Raw genomic sequence first — 27,181 nt, 5'->3', positions numbered from 1 at the left:
GATTATAACCTTTGTCATTAGAGTGTTCACAAGGATCAGCGAAGTGAAACAAGATCAGATGATTACTTTTGTCATTAGAACATTCACAAGGGTTTAACAAAGTGAAAAAAGGCCCATAATTCCAGAAGTAATTAACGGAAATTGCTGAAATTCAATAAGATTCTTCAATTTACTAATCTATATAATGCATATGAATTTAATACAGATCAGATGATAATTTTAGCCATTAGAGCGTTCATAGGGCTTTACATAGTAAAACATCGGAGTAAAACATTGGCCATAACTCTAGAAGTAATTAACGGAAATTGCCGAAAATTAATAGGATTCTCCGTTGTACTAATCTAAATGATTCATATAAATTTCATACAGATCAGATGATCACTTTTGTCATTAGAGTGTTCACATGGTTTGAAAAAGTGTAACATGGGTCCTTGAAGTAATTAACATGAATACGTGCCTTCGTCTTACCAATATAAACAACATATATAAATTTCAAAAAAATTGGATAATAAATGTAGTCTGTGGAGTGTTCACAAGAAATTGTGGACAGACGGCAATTTTCTACCATATTTCCATTTGGGCATATAAAAACTTGTTGCAATTAAACATAGATAGGAGCTAGTCAGACCCCTAATTTCAAAGTTTTGACAGCCATTTCTCAAGGCATATTAACTTTGCTCAAATGTGTGTGAAACTGTACTTCTATAAGGTTCAACTTTCTTGAACTTCTTTCAATGACAGAGGCAATAACTTTGCAAACAATTATTAGTGAATCTGAGTTTCAGTAGGGTTTAGAATTATGATCAGTTGAAAATTTTCTGCAAGTTTGAATAAAAAATCTCCAAAACTCTGACATGTAGAGCCACTATAGGGTTTCAAGGACAAGGCCATTTGATAGGGTTCACAAGCATAAGATTACACTAGCAAAAACTCAAACCCTGTAGAGCAATTACAATGTTTTGATGTCAATGGTGGTAGCTATCTGAATAGCTGATATTGGATTCTGGCTTTTTATAGGTCTAACTTTATTACTATCACACAAGTTCAGATTTCTTTTCTTCAAAACTCTAACCTGTAGAACAATCACAAGGTTTAATAACTAGGGCAATAGTTCTGATGATCAGTGTTTCGATAGGGTAAACAATTCCAGAAGTTTTAAAAAAAACCCCAAAAAACAGTCAAAATCTCTGATATGCTGATTACAATTTGTTGTTGTCAAATAATTGTGGGCGTATAAAAATTGATTATGTATTGGTATGGAGATATTAAGGGCAGAATATAATCTTGAATCAACAAACTTATGGGCAAGATAGCGGTGAGCGTCACAATCTGATCTGTAATCACCGTCAAAAAACCTTATTATATCACCAATTTAACATTTGATCATAACAGTGGGCTGAGAACTTCCTATATCCGTACATCTATTTTATACTGAGTAATTATTCATTCCCTTGTCACCAAAACCTTTTGACCAGACATGTCTGAATCTTTCCTTAGCCTTTTTTGTGCTGATTTCCAATGGAGAGTCAGAACAATAAAACCCTGTGTTTTGTCAGTTTTCCCAACCATTGAAGCTCTGAAGTTGTTGAGAATGTTGTGAGACAGCTCATATTATACATTGATTGAAAGCTTAATTAATACCTATACAAATATGTATCCCAGACCTTTCTAATACTTGTGTGTTGGAAAGTATCCAAAACAATACCACCTATATGAATATCACATGTTGACAATGAAATTAGCAATGTTGATATGTGGTAGGTTTATTGGTTTGTGCACAGTTTAAGAAAGATAAAGAGATGTGTCTTTGGAAGTAAAATAGCCTCATGTTTTATACTTTTGGGAGGTCATCCAAATTGGTCTCACTTAAAAGTCTTAAATTTAATTTTTGAGTTGATAAAACATCAGAGTTCATAAGGGACTCAGCTTCTGATGATTGTTAGTCATGTACATGTAGCTCCAAAGACCTTAATAACCTCTTTAACTGGTCTTTTGTCATTGAGAATGATTTCTAAAATAGACATTTTTTTCATAATAAATGATTTTTAAATGTATCATATTGTTGATGTACACAATAAAATCTTATATTGTCATCTTCAAACAAAAACATCTAGTTTTATATAGGTCAATTTTTTTACTATTAACTGACAATCTAAACAAATTCCTCACATTTATATATTTATGGGTAACACCATTAGGTACCAAATCACCCACTTCATTTTGACATCATAAATCATCAGATCACCCACTAGTGACCAAGGCTCTAAAGTAGTTAATAATGACGGTAGGAATATGTTTTCAGCAATTTACAGATATTATGAAGAAATTCAGGTGTTATGTTGACCTCCGTAAAATTTGGCAGAAAATTTACATTTAACTTAAAATGTGAATGAAGGCTATAACATAGTGTCCCCAAAATTTTTTTGTGAATTCTGCTTTCAAAATTGGTATAAATCTAACAAAAACACCTATAATTTTTTCTATATTATGTAAATACCCTTTTATTTTTCTAGAAAATAAACATAACATGTGATGTTCCATATAGAATAGCTTAAAACATCTGATATCACTTTGTGTTCGAGGAGTTCACGTAGCTGACAATGTTTGTTGTAGGCCTACCTATCAATTATGAGTCCTTAAAAATATATCATGACCTTATGATTTTAGCTTAAATTAAAAAGATGTCCCCGTAATTTGATATCATTTGTAATTATTGATTTTGGTACCCAAGGGTAATTATACATGTTTCAATAATGATTACATAATATTTTATATAGCTTATAACTTACAGATTCTTCAACTTTGTTGAGCTTTTCAGGGTTTTCTTTCCAATAAATTGTATTTTGTTATAACTTAAATCCCTGAAAGTAAAAAAGTCATAATTTAAATTTACATTACAATTTCCAGATGGTTGCTCCACAACTGTTACTACAACAGGATGGTCATTATTATCAGGTGGTACTATTTAATATAGTCTAATAAAAAGACTGGCAAATCCATGCCAATTCAATTCCAGGTGTGCTCTAATCATATGAAAAATGTATCTATCCGAAGCCTGCACTGTATTAGCTAATACACACCAGTTTAATTTTTCTCCATTTAAGAAACTACTTCACGGCTAAAATAGCACTTGCTGACAAGCTTGCATTGCTTTCTACAAAAGCTAACTAGAATGGTTCATTTTAGTGGAAAAAACAAGTCATATGGGCAAATAACAATAACATGGTGACCATGCTTACATTGCTTATGGGTGTCGATGCTACACCGATGGAATTTTAAAATACCGTTTATAAAGATGACAAACTATTCTTATCACAGAAGTTTTACTGTCATTTTCTGCCGTATTAGCGATGACACAAAATTTTGGAGGAAAATTACTGGCATGAGTTTGAAGCAGGTATGGGTCGGTACGCTTTCATTCCAACGTATTACAAAAACACATAATTTTGTAGGAATATTACTAACATAAATTTGAATATCTTACGGAAATTATATGTGAAAAATAGCATGGTGCACCTATTTTTTATGCTACATAACATAAAAATATTTTTAGTTGAAGTCTATTAAAGGGAGTAGAAGCTTCTTGACGCTATTCCTGAAGCTGACAAATGACTTCTGGTGACCTACTTCTGGTCTCTATTAATAAACCTCAACTAAAAATGTCTGAGGAGCAAAATTTTGAAATAGCATCCCTGGTGTGCTTTCAATTGCGCACCAGAAACATGCTCAAAAAATTAAAATTCAATCTCATTATCAAATCCTTGATTTCTCTCACTAAATTAGATATAAACATTCGTTTACTGGGCTAAGTGGGTAAGACGCTGGCTCGCTAGACTGGAGGTCGGGTGTTCGATCCCTACATTGGCCGAGAAAGTTCATCCAGATTTTGCAGCGTGGTTCCTCATTGTCAGTGATGCAAGAGGGATGGCCTGACAAGGACAGCTGTCTAGTCATTCGGATGGGACAAAAAACCGAGGTCCCGTGTACATATTGGCATGCACGTAAAAGATCCTTTGACAATTGGAAATTGATATAAGAGTAGGCCGTAGTGCAGCTGTCTGGGCAAAATTTCCCTCATAGCACACTGTATGGCGTATGTCCATCTTCATTAGCCCAGTTCTTCAATATATTGAGTTCCTATTCAATTTATGGATGTATTATGTCAGGCTGTTTCATGGAAATCCCATTTTGATTGGTCAATTATAGTATTTGAATATTACCGTGACATATCTTCTACGCGGGCCAGCTGAAAAATTCTAAGCCTATCTGTGACAGACCTTTACAAAATCAATGGTTTCTATTTATTTTTCTACATAGTAGCCTTTGAGGTATACACACTTTTGCCAACGATGTTGCAAAGCCTGGATGCCGGTCAGAAAGAAATTTCTTCAGCCACCCTAAAAAAAGTCGTTCACAGCTGACATGATGTCATCATTACTAGGAATCTGATGACGGGCTATTTCCTTTTTCATTTCTGGAAACAGGTCTCATCCATTGTTACAAATCTGGCCAAAAATTCCAAATGGCGCAGAATGTCATGGGACGTCAGGTATCTGAAAAGTTTCAGATCTGCAGTCAAGACCTTTGACACCTATCTTACAGAAACTTTTGTCATGCCCACAACACTGGCAGCATGTTGAGTGGTCAATCACCATGAGATGCACCTAACCAATGTTTTCTTGAATGGTTGCTGTTAATGGCCTTCCAGGATGCGGGACATTATCAAGGCTCTCTCTGCCACACTTAAATTCTGCAGCCCACTTCTTTACTGTGAAAAGGAAGGGGCATCATCACCTAAAATGTAGACCATAGCAGTATATATCTGTGTTGGAGTTAGTCCTTTCAGTTCCAGGTACTTGTCCATTTCTGGTGATTTCAAAGGGTAGATTCACAAGATGGTCTGGTACAAAGACAATAACAACACTACAGTTGCAGTTCTTATGTCTATGATTAATTCAATGATTGTCCTTGTTGGTGGCAAAAGATTGTTTCAACCCAATTGATCTATCCTTTTCAGGCTTAGAACTTTTCAGCCAGCCATCCCTCGTATATAAAAAAAATATAAGTTTAATTATGCCATAGATTTCGATAAGTGAATATCACAGGTTTGTCAGTTATAATACTGGGAAGATAGAATCAAGGAATGTTAGCCTTTACATTGCGAAATTGTCCGTGTCCGGTCTTAATGTGACCAAAAGTGTTTGAAAGATCTCTATCCCATGAAGATCAGTACATGTGGGTCATAATATAAAATATTCAAAAGAGATAATTTTGTGAACTTGTTGATCTTCCACTATTAAATTTCAGACTCTACAGACCTCATTCAAAAGTTAGTTGCAAACATTAATTCCGCCTGTTACACTTAAAAATAAATGTTGACCAGATAATCAAGTACATATTTATGCATTTCCTGTTGACAATGTAACATATCTATGAGTTAGTATGGTTATCTCAAATATCCAGATATCCAGACATTTGTGATATGTTTCCATCATCAAAAACTTATTTGTGCAGATGGAAAAAAGATAAAATACATACAAATGGCATGTTTTGATGTGCTATTATAAGGGTATCAAAAGCTCTCAAATGCTTTGTTTCCATAGTAAATTGCATGGATTATCTATAATACAGCTGTACTATGTGGCAATATCCCTTTAATATTATATTTGAACCATTCCCCTACCTGCACATTCAACATACATATGTATATGAAACTGGCATCAAACTGTATATTGTTTTAATTTCATATCATCATAGTGACACAATAAATTTTTCTCAGATCAGAAGCTAACAAAGTTTTCTTCTACTATTATTATTTTAAATATTCTTTTTTTTTTTAATTTTAATGCTTAAGCAAAATACTTTGATTTCAAACACATCATTAAGAGAAAGTATTTCCAAAGTGTACACGTAAATTTGTATGAAATAATTTTATGATATTTTGATGCATGAAAATGAGCATGAATATCATTTTGCAAACTTGAAAGGTTTTTGTGACAGTAGATCTGTCAACTCATATACATAATCTCAAAGTTGCTGACACAAACATTATCATATCCTTTAAATATCATATGTATATGAATAAGTAAAAGGATAAAACTATTTTCACATTCATAGAGTGTGTATTTAGGGAAAGAAATGTTTTCCAGTCTGTATGTCCAATAGAGACATCATGTATCCAGGTATGTAAAGATAAAACCATGTAAAGTGTAATATACACTAGTTAAATAAATATATACATGCATAAATATATTTATATAGACCTTTAATCTTACAACAAATGTCTGCTTATCTTATATAGACATAAAACTTATATTCAAAGTACGTCTCAATATTGAAGATCATGTGAACACATTTTCAAAGAATTTTGCAGGCAAGAAGATCTATGAGGACCACACACACACATCTAATATAAATCTATTCAACACTTGAATCAATAAGTTTCACATTGAAATCTTATTTCAAAATCTCACTACCATTTTCAATCTTTAGTTTTATAACACACAAAGATCTGTAGTTGATGTCCAAAATGTAGAACATGCTCTAAACCTAGCACAGACAGTAGTAAATTATTATTTTAAGAAAAGAGCTTTAACATTTACATAGTTAAAACAATACTTGGCGAACTTCTTTCATCTTAGTATTAAGTTATAGCATCAAAAACACCTTGTCTTACAAATAAGTTGGTAACAGATCACAGAAATACTTAAACATTCCTTTTATGTTGGTATCACTTAATACTAGGGTTATTATACATAGTAAAAGAATAGAAGTTTTGGTTTAAAGGTTTGAATATAATCTATGTGTTCTACAAGAAGATCACAAGGTCTAGAACGTGTTTCTATAAGATATCTGTAAGGAATGGTAATAACACTGCCAAATATGTTGTCAGATAAAAAAACTTGCCAACTTGCTGAGTGCATCTTCAATGATTAAGATCTGACTTCCACAAAGAAAGACCAAATTATCTGATAATTTCTTGCCATGGTGTTTATGTGTAGGCTTTGTGGTTGACCTATGTTTTGTTTTACTCTAGGAATAACAAATGTATCTGATTACATCACCAACCGGTTTGTTTTACAAAAACTCAACACTCACCATTTGTCTACCCAACACCTGCTTTATTTTACTTTATGTCGTCAAAAACTACCATATATATGCGTTTGTGAATTTTTTTCGAAAGGCAAACAATTGACAATAATATGTCTTTTGTATGTGAACAATAGTGAGTTCATTATCTTCACACTAAGAGTAACCTAGCTGTTTAACCTTATGTTGTTGTTTTTTATTGTTTTACTGTGGAGGTATTCAAATATGTCAGTTTGAATGGTTGAGTTGCACAATCTAAGACTTGGGATTGGGAACATTATTTTATGTAGGCTATTTTGTAACCTAATCTTTTCAATAAAACATTCAGTTCTAACATTGTTAATAACTACAGTAGCTTGGAAGCAGGGTTCTTTAGCAGTGGGAGAAGAGCCAGAGAAAGGCAATGACCAAGGCCTAAAATAAGGTGGAATTCTTGTAGCACGGATTCTGTGTCCGGTGGATCAAGCTCCAGTTTCCCATCCATATTTCAATGCTTAAAATCGCAGTTAATACTGAAAATTCGTGAAAATTATGTCAAAAATAAACTTTTTCATAGTGAATTTGAAATGACGGTCAAGGACGCAGCGGATCAGATACCAAAGTTACTGAAAACCTGACTAGTGTGCTGATGCGCCTGGCGTTCACTCGACTCATCCGAGGAAGTCGATCAGGCGCCAGCTGATCTGATCTGATCTGCGCAACTGACCACCACAAGAGAAAACACTCTTTAGGGGTCAGGAGGCATCGCTACCTTACACTTTTTCAGAGCCCTACACCATTTCTTTCAGAGCACGGTTTTCTTATTTTTGAAGCACAGATTTTTCATTTTGAAGCACGTTCGTGCTCCAGGGCACGTTATTTTAGGCCCTGGCAATGACATTCCTTCTCCTTGTCACACAAAAAGGTTGGACTCACAATCAACTTAATGATAAACTTTTCATTCACAACTAATTACACTATGAGGCAAGTCACCCCCCCACCATACTGCAGACCCAATACAAAAATGCAAAGGCATCAATTTGAACTATCTGATCTTTTAATAAAAGTAATACATAGACAACTTCCTTTCTTTGAGTCGAGACTGAGCATCAGTAATATAAAATATTTAAAGTATGTGTTGGGAGAAGTAAATGTTTTGAAAGGTTTAGACATGGAAGTACAGGTTAGGTAAAGAAAGAAAATACAAAAGATAAAGAAGAGTGTTATTTGAGCTATTCCCTTCCTAGTAAACATTTGGTCCACTTGCTAGTCCAACTTTCAATATTGAGCAGACGGGTTGTAATTAGTGTTAAGAAAAAACCTGGAATTCTGATGAAGATTACAAGCCTAACAGGTAGTTGACAACAAACACAGGAAAAATAGGCAAAGCTGTGCTAACAGATTAAATACACACACATCGCTTGAGACATACCTGCTATTGTTGACAAACTATTGTACTCTTCCCATCAAATAATAAGGTCATGACCATTTAACATATGTATACTGTTACTTGGTCTACTCATCAATTTCTTTAAACCGGTGGAAATCATCTTAACACGCATGTATATGCATTTCTTAAGTCTATTCAACAAAAGCCACCAAAGTTATATGGTGCTCTCAGTCATTAAATGATAGTTCTCTTGTAAACTTTTAACAATCAAAATTTGTATGACATGTCTGAAATTGACTTCAATCTGAATACACAATAATCGAAACATATGCCCACAACATAAAAGTCGTCTAAGCAGTCCACATAAGGTCTTTTTCACTGTGAATATTTAGGTAAATTAGAAAGAAAAAGAGAGAAGTGGGGTTTAACGTCCATTCAACACAAATTAGGTCATTTTGGGACAAACATATGGTTGAATTTTATTTTAATAATTTTCTTGCGCGTAGGGGACTTTAGCAGTGAGGGGAACACCGGAGGACCCGGACTAAAACCAACGAGGTTGCACAAACCACCCTACTCCTTGTCACATACTACCAGGGAATCAAAATCACGCCAGTTGACTCAATGACAGACCTTATAATACAGTGTGCATGCACTAACCATTGGGCCGCCATCCACCCCCCAGGTAAATAAGAATCCAAAATCTTTTTACTTTATACCAGTAATATCACTGCACTTTGTTAAGATTTTATGACATAATCAAGGGAAATAGGATAATCAGAAATTGTTGAAATTTAAAACTATTTCCACTGACCACTAATTAATGCTAGCTGGAACTCAGATATATGAAATTTCTTTCAGCATTTACATTCCTGAATCATCTCATTCAGTAATAGTGCCAATAGAAATCCTTGGATTCGGCATTGCAGTTTGAGTTCATGTTAAAATGTATCAGTTACATATATATTTGGTGCCCTGTTTTCTTAAGGAACCTATTTTATAACAGCCGAAAATTTATTCAATATGTTGCTTCTTTTTGCAATGCATTTATGTAACTCTCTACTAGAAAGCTTTTCAACAACCCAATTGTAGGGTGGTCCACAGAGGTTTACATGTACCTGTTCCTGTTCATTCAGTAACATGGCTGCCCTACCAATTGTCTATCACATAAGTATAAATCTTTTACTTGATAAATTATAATTCTTATTTATTTACATATTCTTCGGTTTTACATATTATGTAGGTCTATACTGACCACATGCCTACCATCTTCTTTGCAAAAATGTCAAACAATGATACCAGCTTCAAGGTAGTTTGAAGCTGAAACACCATTTATAAGTCTATAATTGTTGATAAAGATTATGTAAGCGGGTAATGTTTAAACTATGTTGAGAAGCAGACAGAAAATAAAGGCAGGTAACTAGTAGCATACATTCATCATCTTGTAGTTATCAGGACGTCTGCTACAGACAGACTACAAACACTACTTCCATCTTTAATTGTTTATTGGAAGGTAATCAGACGGCCAAAATAAATAAGCCTACAGAAAGATAACAAGAGTAGATTCAGACAACTAAACTTGTTTCACACACCTTTAACTATAAGGAGAGGCAGGGTACAACCTCAAGTCACCCTGAAAATGACCAGATAATCGTCTTGACTATCTTAAATGGTGCACTCAACCCTTTACTTCACTGTTTGCTTCAAGTATATACAATAATCCAGCAAATGGCAAATAAATAATTTCTTTCTATCTACTGGCCTTCAAATGACTGTAAACAAATGCAAGAAAGAAATAAACAGAACTCATGATGGTGAATTCCATCCCCTTGCTACAACAAATTACTTGTTCATCTTCAAGTGGCTGAAGTGTTTAAATGTGTTTTATATTAATCAAGGTGTTCACCTATCCCCATCCCCAGACATGAAAGATATTGTTAAAGGCTTACAAATACTGCACTATGATGAGAATGTGAATTATTAGTGGGCATGTGTAAATGTATGAATACCAAAGAAATAGCTATGTCTAATAGAAATATGATTTATGATGTTTTACAACTTGTGTAATAATTCATACCAAGGTGGGATGAAATATGTATACCTTGCATAATTCATAGATATTTTCATGTTCATATATATTTTTATGGAGCAGAAAGTATGTTATATTTCAAAAGTTCAACAAAATGTAAGACAAATATATAAATATCTGGATACATTTCTGTAAAACCAATATAAGGTTGCTGTATAATAAATTTTATATTCAAAATTAAACTCTTTAAATGAAATTTAGAGTGGGACATGTACTGTATATTTGGCATCATATTCTGTGTAATGATGCAGTTAAATAATACAATATTTTTCACCTATATTTATTCTCAAAATCTAGTCACAATTAACTTATAAGAGCCTTGAAGGGTGCTGGTTGACCATCTCAAATTTTTCGTTGCATGGCTAAAGCAATTTTTTGAATCTGACCTCATTTTCAAAGGTAATTTTCCACATACCTCCTGACCCTTCTGCCTCAAAATCATGAATATTCATCAAGTCCTAATAAAAAAAATGTAAGTTCAAACACTCTTCTTCGATTTTTGGCCAAAAGTTCAACAAAAGTTGTCATGCAAAAGGAGGGAGGTGGGGGAGAGAACTGCTATAATTCAAAATCATGAATATTCATCAAGTCCTAATAAAAAAAATGTAAGTTCAAACACTCTTCTTCGATTTTTGGCCAAAAGTTCAACAAAAGTTGTCATGCAAAAGGAGGGAGGTGGGGGAGAGAACTGCTATAATTCAACAACCTATATTGGTGTGTACAGAAAGTGTTGTAGAGTATCTATCGTGTGGTCATTTTGCTTTAGCTTGTCAATATTTTCTGTTATAATAATCTGAGTATGATACACCAGTTAAACCTGAATTTACTTCAATTCATACACTTTATGCCCTCTATTATAGAGTTGATTGACTGGTAATGAAATAATCTGATTAGTGTTAATTAAGTCACAATCATTGAGTGCATGCAGCCAGTTCGTTATACATGTACATGTAGTTAGAAAGAATGGCTATTTTTAGTTAGTGCCAGTTTGTGTCTAATGTTTCATTTTTGGATATATAAAATCATAATAATAATGGTAATGTCTGCTAGGCGGAGTCAGTTCTTAGGTCATTGAGATCAAAGTTCAGTTTAAATAACTGTCAACCTGACTTAAAGCCCAGAAGGAGATAACTAAATGAACCTGGCTAATAAAGACAGGAAAATGCCATGAAGTCTGCTTTGAGCGAAAAATGATGTCTGGACTGCAGCATTTCCACCTACTTTTTGTGTAAATCCAACTATCAAGGGTTCTATGAACACTGTGTACACAAGATCTCAGTTTGTTGTTCCATCCAAACGACTAGACACGATTCCTTGCTAAGTTTTCCTGCACAAGTGGAAACCAAGTTGAAAAATCCTGCTTTACTTTCATGGTCATCAATAGCTTCAACCCCTGGACCTCCTGGTTAGTGAGCCAGCCCTTACACCAAGGTTGGAAACTCCCTGGACAATATTTCTAGATATTATTAAAGGCAATGTCTGGCAAATCACAAAACCTGGTACCATTTGGTTACAGTAAGTTGTATTAGGTGAGAAATGATGTTAACTATTGATACAATTTAATGTACAATAGGACAAAACATTAGATACAGGTAAAAAATATGATACTAAAATATGTCTACTAAAAATACACTAAACATACCAAATGATCACCAAAAAAAGAAATAAAATCTAAACTCTATAAGTTAAACCCAGCTCACAGATATTTTATGAAACCGGTCCTTTCCTCCATCTACCTATTCATTCCAGCTCTATGTAATTTGTACTAAATTTAAGGTTGTTATTTTCTTTGTGCATTTAAAAGTGAATTTTGACAATAATTTACTATAAACTGTGATGGCTAAATTACAAATACTATTATTAATGAAAATTTTGGAAAATTCACAAAATATGGCCACAAAACTTACAAATATTTTTCAAAAACAGAACAATTATGATCACTGTAACCATATGTTGTTTTCTGAGGGTACAGACATGACTATTCAATAACTAGTCTGTTTTTTTTCTTGATTAATTTTCAATACAGCTTTGATGACAGTCAATGACACCCATAAAATAAATATAACAGTCAAGTGTTAAATAATAAAGTAAGATGAAACTACTCAGGATAAACAGGTTTGTCGGAAAATAGTTTTCATTTTTATATCTCAATATGCATGCCTCAGTTTTTTTGTTTTTTGGGGGGAATATATATTTCTAGTCTATTTCAAAGTGCCATAAAACTGTTATGATAATCGTGTCTGAACTTACACATAATTTGGGTGTAAAATCATCTACACAAATGTTGGGTTTTTTTTCTTTTGTTTTATGTTCATTTAGTCATAGCTAGATATTTAAAGAACCAAAGAAAAAATCTGAAATTTAAATAACCAAATTCGTTCATGAAATAGATAATATTTGTACTTCTGTAGTACTGTTTGTTCTGTCTATGATTTGTTCTATAGTCAGCATTGTCTATTAGAGATCCAGTACAATTTCTTTTCTTTTTTTGGAATCAGACAATGCAAGTCAATAGACTAACTGAATATGAGACAAAAATGTGATGCTTTGTCTTTAGACAAAAAAATGAAATTACCCTCAGCTGGCGTTTGCTGGGTTTATTAATTTGATCAGCGATGTTATCTTATATCATATTAAAGATGCATTATGTAAGATTTAGATAAAGAACTGGTCGTGCTTGCTATAATAGTTTAAAAATAGATAATGAAAAATGAAATATATTGAAACTTTCAGTCAAATTATGTAATTCGGAGCCTAAATAGTCAAGTACCATTGCCATGGTAATAAACAAAGTCTCAATTTACAGTCCTTCAATCGGCAGTCTCTGGCAGACATTGTCTAATCCACTGAATATCTTAGCCATCCGATGATCTAAATAAAAACCTGCAATAGACAGATTTAGCACTTGCATAATGCATCTTTAATAAGATTCGGAAACTTTTAAAGTTGTCTGTAACAGAGAAAGTGACAACTACTAGAATGTGTGGTATGATGTAGACTGTATGTACATGTATAAAACTACAGGTTATACTTGCTGTATATCATATTACTAAATCCAGGTGAACTATCAGCAAGCCAACATATTTAAATGACTATATATTGATAATAAAGAAGGTGGTCAGGTGGTCAATATTGTAATAAAATAGTTGATATAAATGTCTCTCTAATCTTTGTTTATTACATGTACTTGTCATACTATATCATCACATACTCTTATCACTTCATACATATATCAAACACTAATTGACCAAATGAAGATTTATTTTCTTTTCAACCTCTTTATTTATAAATCAATTTAATAGTAGAATAGTAGACCCTTTGTTTATCTGAGATAGTAAATATTTACTGTACGTTTGTTTATGTGGCATGATTCACAATTTCAAAAATAGTAGATTTATTTCTCTTATGGAAGTAGAAATCAATGCAATAGAAGCTAATACACAGAACACAATTCAATGGAATACAATTACTGAGCGATGTTTCAACTATGCTTATTTTCTAGTCTTTATCAACCAATGTCAGCAATGATGAAATATAAAATATGAAGTATTTCCAGTTATGCCTTTGGAATTTTTTTAATAGAGGCCTCTACATTATCATCAAATTCTTTTTCTCATTATAATTAAATGGGATCCTTTGACTGGTATTTAAATGAAAATTTAAAAAATAAGAAAGAACAAGTACCAAGTTATGCTAGCAAATAGAAAACCCTTGTGAAGAAATTTGTGGTAAAGAAAAGAAAGACTCTGGAATATCTTTATTCAAGTTCAAATATGTTGTTGCAATGGCATTTAGTAATTGAACTAGAATTAAACAGTGCTCCATTATATGGAATACAATTACTGTTTATTACTGAGAAACAGTTTGACAAGGATTCTCTAGTCTTTATCAAGTAATTACTAAATGCCATTGGAACAATTTATCAGACATCAATATGGAGATGTGGCAGTTAAACTCACCGATCAAAATTGATGGTAAATATATTCATGTATCTAACAATCTTACTTTCTTAATACGATGCAGTAGAGATGCTGGTGTAATTAGTGGCATGTCTGATCGGTCATAAGTTGTTGTCATTGTATCAAATGTCCGATTACTTTTTATAGTTTTATCATTTGGTTGATAATGACTTAAAGAATCGTAGTTGACGTCACTCAATAATAAACAGTACTTGTATCCATAAAATTGGGTCCTGTATAAGTTCAAATATATACTGTTAATGAACAATGAACATCAATCCTATAGAATTTGAGGACTATAAAACTCTTCTTTAAACTGACATGAAACTGTTGATTTTGTTAGATCTTTTAGTTTCACTTAAAAATGAAGTTGTAAATTTATTTGAGCCATTGGTTCAGCTGAGATAAAAAAAAAAATATGCAGAACAGGCGGAATTTTTTAGCTGCAACTAGAGCTTGTACAGGAAATAACAACCTTGTGCCTGCACAGTTACCATTGCATAAAAGTTACCTTCCACTAATATTTTGAACTTGGGGTAATTGAGCTTAAAAGGTACTAGTGATAATTAGAATCACTTTCTTTCATGGCTTATTTTCATTAATATTTTTTCCTCCAGCAAAATTTGTTTGATTTGCAACCATAAGGATGCCATGTATCAAAATTGACATATTTATATATGCAAAATACAGCAGATATATTTGCAGCAACATACATATATTACCCCAAAAGGTTTTTCACATTCATGTCATCTATACATGTATAACCATTGTTTGAAATAACTTGTCCAATTCACCAAATATCACTATGAAACAATTCAGTTTATCAATAATTTTTTTAATTATGACATATGCCTTCTTTTTCAATCTGTGGACAGTATTATACTCAGCTGTTTCAGTTCACATGAATATTTTTACAAATACATTAATTCTTGTCACAAACAATTAGGTTTCATGATTTGTAGCAGCACAAAAACAAAGAAAGAGCAAGAACATGCCATGTAAAGCAATTAATTTAAACATTATGATTCATTTCCAGAGATCAATGCGATACAACGCCACTCGTTATATTTTCTTTTCCACTGGTATCCATCCATATAATGATTTCAACTAAAGACAAATTAATGTCCAAGTGTGAAACTTCACAATCAGTTACAAATACTTGTGCAGTGAAGATTTTACTTATTAAGAATATCAATGCTTTTTAAAAAAAACATTTTATTATTGTAATTTATAATAATGCATAATAATCATTTTCAACGCTCTGGAGATCTTTGCCATTAGCTAAATCATTTTTTTTCTGATATGAGTTGATCTGACAACATTAGGGTCCCAGGGAGTTCAAATTGTATTGTATACCAAATTTGGGATAGATCAACTAATCCTATATACCGGTAGACGACAGGTGTTTCAAGTTTCGACTTATGAGTCTACTCATTTTCAATGGTTTTCAAGGAGTTTACTTCTTGCAAAATGTTTTAGTCTATAAAGTCAGTCAGTACCTAGATTTTAGACAATTAGGTGTGTCCAAGGTTTTGTTTTTAAATGCAATTTGATTCAAAATAAAATGCTCTTCCCTTTGGATGAAGATTTTCTGGATATGTACTAATCAAATTTCCCTGTACTACCTTAATATTCAATTTGGTTGAAATGATATCAAAATATTAAATCTTAAAGAGACTGAAAACGTAACACGTTTATGCCAGGTATCTGAACATCAACAGTAATGATTTGCCAGGGTTGTAACTTTTGGAACAGTAACAACACCCTAGCCCTACTCTTGTTGTTCTACTTGGAGTCAACACTCTTCAAAAAATACTTAAAGGTCTGCCAATTTATAGACGATCAACATGCTTGTTCCTTGGACAATTGTGAATCGATAAAAGGTAATTCCATGATAGTAGCGATGACATCAAGCTCAGTTCCTGGTCCATTATTTCTATAGTACTTGTTATTCGATGATCTAGAAAAATTATGCTTTGATAATAAAAAAAACAATAAAAAACTATTCATTGTACAGGTACTTGTAAAACCCCTTGTCAAATCATGTGAACAGTTGGCATTACTAATATTATTTATTTCTAAATATAAATACTTTAACCTTTTGTATGAAATTTTACCTCTGATTAAACTTTGGGTGCACAGTAGTTGAAACCATATTATATTACAAATATAATAGAGAGACTTTTTCTATTAACTACTGGTATTTCAATTATATATTTATACATACATTTCTATAGGTATAAATTTGATGAATTTTTAGACTGTAATGTCATTATTTATGTGGTCATTTGATTTTTACTTCTTCTTAACATATAACTGATCAATTATAAGAATGGAAAACTGGTTATTTGATCATAGTTAAATTACCATATTTGGGGAAATTACATGTCTCACTTAATGAATAGTTTGTTTGCTTATGGGTGTTGATAATCAGTAGAAATCTTGCGTAGACACGTCTATACTATAATAACATCATATAAAAAAGGCTGAATGATCTATTTCATATGTTGATCATATATTTAAGTAAATAATCTTTATTATATATTTGCAATGAACTTAGATATAAATAAAATATGTTTTGGGATTAAATGTATGTAAATCCAATGAAAAAAGATATGAGTTATGTACAAATCCAAGAGTGTCATTGTATTTATATATCTCTGTCTGGACAAAAAGCCTGAACACATTTTTGCTACTACTCTTAAAATACTGTTTATTCAAGCATTTTTGATATACAATGTAAGATATGGGCTTATAATTGACCTCTTTACTACAAATTTTGATAGTCATTTAATTTTATAATTGCAAATTTTGCAGATAAAAATCAAATGTCACGGTACTTTACTACAGTGAACAAAAGTTGACAAGTACAAATATCTCGAAAGAAAAATACTGCTATATTGGATGAGGAGGCCAATGAAATTTGGGGAACTGGGTCAAGGAAATCGATGTCAATAACATAGATTGTCTTTCACCTTCAAAAGCTTTCTATATGCATTTAAAATGAAGATATTTTACAGTCTGTACATACTCTCCTTGCTATAGTTTTATTGTATGGATGGTATCAGAAACTTTATTTCCATCTTTTATATCACTTTCAAATATAGACATACTTCAGAAATATGTTTTACTATTGTGCATAAATCAAATTTCTTGCTATTTGGGATTGTAAATTGGGTTTGGTTATGTCATCGTGTTAAATTGTGTTATATTTTCATAACAATAGTTATGAAACTTCCAATGAAAATGCTGGGTTGAACCTAACTTTGACACCGCTTTCCCCCAGCTTCATTGACTGAGCCAAATATAGCCTTGTTAAGCAAGACATCTAATAGACCATTCATTAATCAAAGTAATCAAGACTAAAACATCAGAGCCTTGTTTAAAATGGTGACTAGGTGGCGCTGCCGTCATGCACTGGCCAAACTGTGCCGCCTACTGAGCCCAAAAATTGAACACTGGGCGGCAACATACATACGTTTAGAAAATCTCTGACAAGGTTTTTCCCCAAGTCCCAATACTATATCATGGTGCGTAGGTTTACAAAATCGTCTTTCTGATTGTTTTATGGGTATATTCCTGTCTGTGGGTCAGCCGCAGCAGTGTTTTGATCTCGATTTTACAGGGTATTAATCAATCCATGGTTTAACAAGTTGCCAAAACTAATAGTGTATCAAATCTCCGAAACTATTTTTTAAGTGCTCAGAAATCGAGTCTAATGGAGTCAATTTTCAAAATTTTCTGGGGGAGGACCCCCCAGAACCCCTGCGCGGGCTCTCACCTGTGGGGTGCTCGCAGGTGAGGCTTCGTCCGAACGTTGCCGCGCACGGCCAAATCCTCAGACGAGGCTCTGCTAAACATATCCTTTAATAAATTGATGAGGGTTAAACTGAAAGTGATTCCTTATGTTTTACTATTTCTTAAACAACACCATTCTTCATTAGCCCAGACAGTGCAGAAAAGTAGGACGTTAAACCCCATTTCACTTCATTTCCTTAAACAACTGTACATTTTCATAAAAAGGACAAAAATGTACCGGTAATAAGTAGTGCAAGGAATGGTCCAGTTCAGTCAAGCAGATGGTAAATAAATAAACAGTAAAGAGTGTCTGAAGGTGCTGACCAAACATCTTGGTTAAACATAAATACTGGAGGCCAACTAAATCTGTTGATAGTCCTTCTCAATGTGCAGTCCATTAGTAAATAACTAGAAACATACTGAAAAGCCATTAGACTACAGTGGACAGACAGTCGGCTACTTAGAGATGAAGTAGGCTATACAAAACATAATACTCTTCTGAACTAAATGTGTACTTCGAGGCAGTTTCTTTTTTTGGATGTTAGTAGATTTTAGTAGATCAACTTTTCTTATAGATTGTAAAACTCCATTTACACTGGACCAGTTAATGCACCTTTCAGACATTTGTACATAAGCTTGTTTAAAATCTCAGGGATATTTAAACCAATTAATTTTAGACTTCATACAGACAATAGCTGTACTTAAACCATGATTTGATCCACAACACAATAAAATATGAAGTCAAACATCGAAATACATGGGTGTAAAAATGATACAAGACCTATTTTGGAGCTCAGATCCCATGCTTAATTGGCCTTGCATATTTGAGGCTTTTAAAGCTTCAAATTTCATGGGGTGTGAATAAATCCAGTGTATTATAATGTAGTGTCGATGATTTAATACTGATCTAGATAAGAGGTCAGTTTGGCCCTGTATCACTGTGACTGCAGTCTAAGCATTTGGTGTGGACCTAAACTGCACCCGTACATCACCACTTTTTTTTAAAAACAAACAATTTCAGATGGCCAAGTTAAGTTAGCTTGATAGAAAGCTGTTAGTAAAGACAGGCTGTGAGCTAACACTTTCAAACTTCATTTATTTGCCCTCCCTTCATGTACAGGTGACAAAGTTAAGCTAGCTATTGATTGCCACAGATTTTGAACCAACTGAACTGTGGCCTAACTGAATGTCCAATAAATGTCATACCCATTCATGAACATCTGGTACCACATTCCACTATGAGATTTTTTCCATGTGGCATGGTCACTTGTTGTTGTTAATTGATTTTGCCAAATTCATCAACTATTTTTTTTGTATTTTGACCACTGGAAGACTGATTGTACTTGATTTTAATTTGCTATCCATGAATTTTGTTGTTCACCTAGAGTTTAACAGATAATATGATAGGTCTGCTATTCATGTGTTTCAACTTGTAGAAGGGTATACTTGACAGGAAATCTGATAAAACAAGTATAATACCATAACCTAGTGGACAGTATGCTATAGCAACTAGTTGATGACCATAGGTCAGATAAGAACATCTTGTAGAGTCATTGTGTCATCATTTACCTACTATCAAATTGACAATAGTATATATCATATTACCTACTATCTATGTTTACATATAGTTAGTTGTCATATTACCTACACCTCTTTAAAGAGATCCTAAACCTTCTAGAAAAAAATATTTTGTTTACTGATTTGCTTTGAAAATTAAATGCTGAACAAAACTTATAAACAACCTGAATCAAAAAGAAGCCTATTATATATATATATAGCCAACTGGAATTCTTTCAAATGAGTTAAGATATATTATGGGAGATTAGATAAAGAGCTGGCAGTTCTCACTATAATAGTTAAAAACGAGATAATGTAAAGGGAATTTGCTGAAAATTTCAGTCAAATTGATCCACTCTAAACCAAGATTTTAGCAATTGAATTTTCGGCCTAGCCTCGATCATCATTACTAAAGTCAGTACGATATAAACATAGTCTCGTTATCCTTTTTTATGTTTGATTATTTTTTAAAAAATGTATTCCAATCCGTTAAATATTGCAGGCTAGCAATGACATCGAGAATTGATTATGGTCTGGATAAGTTTATTAATGTCTAATTAATAATTTAGATAACATTTCAGGCCCAAAGAAAGACCTGCAATAGGCAGATTTAGCTCTTGCATAATGTATGTGTACTAATTGTGTGTGAACTTAACAGAATGATTTTATCTCAAAAACTCATGTGCTTATTTGGATAAATACAGAAGGTTATAAACTCATATGTCAGAGTGAAATATCAATATAGTTTGATACCACGTATAAGATACATAATGCAAATACTGATATTTACTCCATGCATTATATCATATTCATGCTGGAAACCAAATGTGAATACTTAGAAGTAACAAGGATTTTTGTCAAAATGTTACAGGAAGAAACCGATATATAGCAGAAGTTTTCACATTTATTCTGGATCCATTTTCACCTGACATTTTCTTAGGAATAAAGTCAGAAAACAAAACATTGCAAGTTGAGGAACAGCAGGGATGAATTTCTTCATGCACGCTTATCAGTTTGCCCATTCCAACACAATTTGGCCGAACCTTAACTTTTGAGCAATATAACTAATTTAAAGAATAGATTTTGCTTGCACCAAAACAGACAAAGCAATGATAAGAAATATTATCAGCTCATTAACCCCAACCACATCAGGCAGCAATCATTGGCATTTGTTTTCACTGGTCTACCAAGTTCATTTGATAACTAACCAAAATAGTAAATACATCCCTTCCTTTAGTGTTTTTACTTTATACTTCTATAAAACTTTAAAGAAACCCAAGGTGACATTTCATCTCTTTTATTCAGTTCAATCCCTATCTTTCAAATGGTAATCTGTGAAAATTTGAGATGATGAAAATGTCGAGGTACTGACATTTAAAAAGCTATTTGGAAATACGAAGATGCACAAAAAGTAAGCATGGTTGAGTTACTAAAACATTATCAACAAACCCAATAATACTACCAAGAAGACTCCTTCTTTTTGAACAGTATTCCATTCAATCACCTTCTTGATATAAACAAATGAAAGCTGCAACATTATGGCCTTGTCAATATTAAGATAAAATTACCTAAAACATCATTCAGCTACTTAATATTTTAAGAGAACAGTGTTAAAATGATATTCTTATATTATCCATGAATTTAAGGCTGTGGGAGGTCGGTACCCCAGTACTACATATTGTTTTACACATTACAAACTTTCAAAAGGGCATCGATTATGTTTTTAGGAAAGGTGTAGTACATATTGAGGCTGTATTAAGTCAAAACAACATGTATGTAGCGGTGATCAGTCTTGAAGCCCCTAGCTATAGATACCGTATATCAGTGTCGAAGAGGGGATAGTTTTAGGTCCAAAAATATTTATGACAATATTTCACTCATAGACTGACCCGTCTCATCAGATCAGACCATATTCTTGTCCTGTATATCTCCCTCGATAGAGTCCTTACTGTCAATGAATTTAATATACTGTAGTCTTCTGACTGTGCAATCACTTTAGGCTTCTTTTTATGGTGGTGTTTCTAATTGCTACTTCATCATTTGTCCTTGAAACATTGTGTCTGACTGAAATACAGACATGGACCATATGGTCACCATATTGAATCTTTAACCCCAATGACTCTTATAAATATCGCTACCTTGATATATACAAAAGTTTGCAGTGTCTGTTCTACATTATCAAAGGTACAACTATGAGCTTTTATTTGTAAAAGTAATCGTTAATAATAAAGAAAAATATAATATATTCAATAGTTTCAATTAAATAATGCATAAATATCAAGTTAAAGATACATTATTCAAGAGCTAAATCTGTCTATTGCAGGTCTTTCTTTAGGCCTTTAATGTTATATAAATAGCAAGAAGTGTGATGTTTCAACAGGACCGTTATAAGGTCTACATTGAATAAAGTATAAGACAAGATAAGAAAAGATTTTATTGTATCTATATGAATGTGTTTATGAGGAAGTTTGTCACAGAGGTTATCTTTTGGCCCTAGTTTCATCCAGCCTACAGTGTCCGATATATACGTTCCATAGTGTAGTACAAAAACACAGATTAAGAAATCAGTCTGTCCAATTAGAACAAGTTCATAAATTTGTTGCACTGATAAATATGTCAATTTTAGATATAGAAGTTAAGTTTATGTTTGATTTGATCGTAAGTAACATTAACCACCTACATGTCTGTTGATATTGAAACTATCAGACACTCTACTTCAGGAAGCTATCTTGTTTAAAGATAACTTTGACATATCTTAATGCCTGTACAACTTAAGCCTGTTTTAGAAATATACTACCAATTGGTACCTATCAGATAATATTTTTCTATTTTTTTATTACCAATCAAACCTCTTGCAACTATCAGAGTTACCGAGAAATGGAACAGGATTTTCTGATAAGTTTCTTCACATTAACCCCTTGAACCCATTACCTTGATATGGATCAAAGTGATTCCAATTTTCCTATAGCCTGCTACCTTAATATTTGAAAACAGATGCATATTCTATTTGTTTGTAGCACTAGCATTTGCCATTTATTTACTTATTATCAAGTATTTGACATCACCAATTTGGGGTACATCGACATATATATATTTACTGAACAGGGGCTCCAGTTCTATGGGTCAAAAATAAATTGTGAAGGAATTTAGTCTCCATCCACTATCCAAGAAATTAGTGTTTATAGTTATATATCAAAGCTGAAAACAAAATGGTTTCCTGAAAATTTATTAGTTGCATTGGGTTGATGTACTGTGATATTTTGATTTGTGACATACTGACAAGATTATTATTATCCTTTATTTCAGTGGAATAAGTGAAATCAGTGGTTCATGATAATCTATAAATTAGATCAGTTTTTGTCTCTTTTCCTAAAACTAGATTGACAGCCGTGCTAGAGAGGGTCAGAAACTTGTGGAAAGAAGCAGTCCCAAATGGGTAGCTGTCTTGTTGTCAATGATTAGTCAGTCATACTGCACATTTTACTTGGATTTCCAAGCCTATGCAAATTATTCAGGACTTTATATGACATATATCTGCCACAAGACCTTCAGTTCAAACAAATGATCCAACGATTCGCACAATAATGAATTAATATTGGTTCATTCCCAATTAAGTGCTGGCACTGTAAGTTTATAAGGGTTCCTGCAATCAATGATAGCAAACTGAAACTGTGGAGGCTGTCATATTTATCTGACTCAAATCTTTTTAGTGAAACAACCGAAGTAGCTGACTTAATCATCACATTCCAACAATTTACCATTCACACAGGCCTAATATTGGTTTTATCTAAAACATATTAATTCTCATGTAATATTTTCTAGATACTCGATCTTATAAAATAAATCATCATGCCAAATTAAATTCAAATAACACTTCCATTTTTCACCCAAATCAAAAAGATCATCTCCCTTTTTTACAAATCTTTTTCCCCAGAAAATTGCATGAGGTTCTTGTAATAATTTCTTCAAATAATAGTACAATTATCATATTCAAATTACAAATAATCAATAACCTTCACAAATATTCACTGACAAGACTAGGTTATTGCTCATCATCAACAACCCATCATTTATCTATCTTAATAAAAGGTTAAAAATGGAAAGGTTGGGCAAATAATAGCTTTCCATAATTTAGGGTTGTTTAAGGCAAGGATTGAATAAAGACTATAATTTAGTCTTGGTAATAGTAATAACCTATAATTTAAATGCTCTTTTATCTACAGTAGTAGGATGTTAGAATTTCATGAACTATATTAATTTACTTAAAACCATCATCAGATTAGATACAAAACATTTACTGGTTTACCTCTTCTAATCCTTACACTATAAATACCCTAACCTTTTACATTTGACACATTTTTCATCTTCATATGGATGAATTAAAGTTATTCAATGCTACTTCAATGCAGATAAATTATGTATACACACAACCAATTAAAAAATTCTTCTTTTTGGGGATGCTACAAATGAGTATATAAATAATCTTGTGAGTTTGACCTATCATTCTCAAAGCAAATGAACACAGCAACAGAGAAAACTAAAGAATTTGAAGTTGATGGTAAGAATCTTCGGTGAATGTAAATGTCAGTATATTTAGATGGGTTTTATTCATACAGCTAATTTAGCGACTATAAGATCAGTTATCAAAGATGAAAAAGACATTGATTTGTGAGTTGAAGTGTAGGTGTGAGGATATATATAAATACTAGACAGTGACACAGAATACATTTTTATATAAATACATGAGTTTACAATAGACACTAGAGAATAATGATGAAGTACTGAGTATAAACTAACAATACGAGTGAATAGTTCAAACACACTCTAATTCCCTTTCTAATTTAACATGTTATGGTCAAATTTACCATTTAATTTGGATCAAGAACTTATTTGTACTGTAGGTAGAATATTCAGGTATTTGTCTTCATTATTTTTGTTATTACCTCAAATTCAGGTAGTTTGACTTTATTTCACATACATACATATACCTCCAGCATTTATCCAAACTTCGATATGTCTGGCATGATTTGGTTGTTTATGACAATGAGATTTTATGTCCTGACTTTGGATGTTACCCAAAATTCAAATTATCCAGGTTCACACATAACAACAGATTTTGCTGACTTTCTGATTGTTTCTCATGGCTTTGAACATCTAGTAACACATGAGTATAATACTACATACAAACAAATGCACAATATGATCTGTATATAGCTATGAACACTAGGTTTTTTAACACATTTTATGCATGTATTTTAAACAATTTGCTACAACCAACTGAAGATTTAAAAATGTATTCGCCTAGTTTGTGATATGACATTATCACTATTTACATTACATTACCCTTCATTATACAATGTGAAAGCTTCATGGTTTTGTAATATTTACATTCATAGCACTTAACAGTCAATCTTCTGGCTTAAGGAGATTGCTTCACATTTTCTTCACCAATCTCCTCAACCCCCGTTTAAAATGTAAGTTAGAGCAAACATGCAACTAAGATAACACATACCTCAAATACCTAGGGTTTTGAAAAAAAGAGGGGTTAGTCACTCCCCATCTGGATATCATCATATACATATACACTTAGTGAAGGGCAGCACTTTTGTAGTCTATTTTTATATTACTAATTCCTACTAAAATTATCTTTACATGCAATAATTTTCTGATTGATCTCAGCGAAGAAATATCCGAAATTCAGAGAGGTATGCAACACAATGTCCTATTTTTTTTAAAAAAGTAAAGACAAGATGCCTAGGGTTAATCTGTGCATGACAGATGGACTAACATTACATTTGTGTGCTGCAGCTATAACTCCCCTCATCAGCAATTTGTTCATGAGGCCATCCCAAAAATCCAGATCTTTGCCCTCTAGTAAAATGGTGTTGGTTTGATACATGGTGCATTTTGTATGACTGGCATGATCTTGCCAAGGTGCTGATTATAGAGCAGAATTAAAAACATCATGCACTATGACCAATTCCTTGAATCTGTGAGTGGGCATATAAACAAAGAATAGTCTATAACACCACACAAATTCAACCAATTTTGTGGATACAATCTGTCCAGAAAGAGGTATGTTCCCTAATTTGATTGTTTAGTACTTTAAAGGACCTAGTAGAGTTCAATTGCATCCATCACATCTTAAACTGAACTGTATCTATTTAAATAGCAAATAACATTATTGGTTTACAAACTATGTAACTGTATTTAAATTGTATATGCTAACATGAAGACCATGACATTATCAGTGACCTATACCAACCCAAGAGGTATTTTCCTTGGTGCCATATAAACACTATCTGGAATTATATCTGCTAACATCAAGGCCATGACATTGCCTGACCTACCACTGAAGAGCTACTTACTCCAAAAATGGAATGGTGTGGATGGCATTTTGGAAAATAAATCTTTAGTTTCTTTTTAATCTTTTAACTGTCTTTTCTAAAGAAATACTTTTCAGCTTTTATTTTTGTTTAATGTAGACATGAAAAGCTTTTATTGTTATGTTGCCCGGTTAATAAATTGAGTAATAAATGTGCAACCATCTTATATAAATTTATGTTTAAAGGACAACAGAAATATTTACAATTGAGACCATTGTGATATAGAAATACAGAAATAAAAACAACATTTAAGTTAACATGCGATACATCTAAGAAATACTCTCAACGGGAACCTAGCCAATAATGTAACTCTAGACACTTGCTGGAGATTTATTGAAGAAATAAATTATCCAAGTTAAGAAAATTAAAGGCTAAAACCCAGGTCTTATTCCACTTAAATCATCCATTATGAAAAGGTGGTGACCAGGGTTGATATGAGGAATAATAGTTTGGACGCCAAAGAAAATTTAATTAGGGTATAGAGAGTAGTTTATGTTGTCATCTTATTGCTTACTGTAGATATAAGGGTAGCAATATAAGATAGTTATCGTCATCTGATTTATAGTCTCTCTATATTAAACATCCATACCTTGACTTTAATCATACATATTTCATTCTTAATACAAACAGAATGTTGCCAGGCAATGAAAATGAAAATATTATGTCCATCAGCAGGCAAATACATCTCATTATTCTATGATGTAAGTCACAAAAAACTGTGATTTGTAGAAGTTTCGGTTGAAAGAGACAATAACTCCACATATATATATTAATGGATACATAACTGAATTTAAAGAGGGTTCTACCTAATGAACTAGCTGCACAATCCCTGACAATTATTACCTGTTGTTGATAGGTTTCCACCACAGAGGCAGTAATTCTGTATGAAATCAACATTCAACTCTTGAGTTTTGATATAGTTCCCCCTCATGAC

At 32.6% G+C, this 27,181-nt stretch overlaps 1 protein-coding gene across 1 annotated transcript in view; it reads right to left on the bottom strand.

The window, feature by feature from the left end:
• The window catches only part of LOC126814911 (slit homolog 2 protein), a 116,436-nt gene that overhangs the window by 51,727 nt on the left and 37,528 nt on the right, over positions 1 to 27,181 (bottom strand). The window contains exon 5 of the mRNA XM_050540358.1: positions 2,790 to 2,861. Within this exon, the coding sequence (XP_050396315.1) occupies positions 2,790 to 2,861 (72 nt within the window). The remainder of the gene's footprint in view (positions 1 to 2,789; positions 2,862 to 27,181) is intronic.

Source organism: Patella vulgata, chromosome 3 (assembly GCF_932274485.2).
Source record: "Patella vulgata chromosome 3, xgPatVulg1.2, whole genome shotgun sequence".
NCBI lineage: Eukaryota > Metazoa > Mollusca > Gastropoda > Patellidae > Patella > Patella vulgata.
This window is presented reverse-complemented; position numbering and strand designations above follow the sequence as displayed.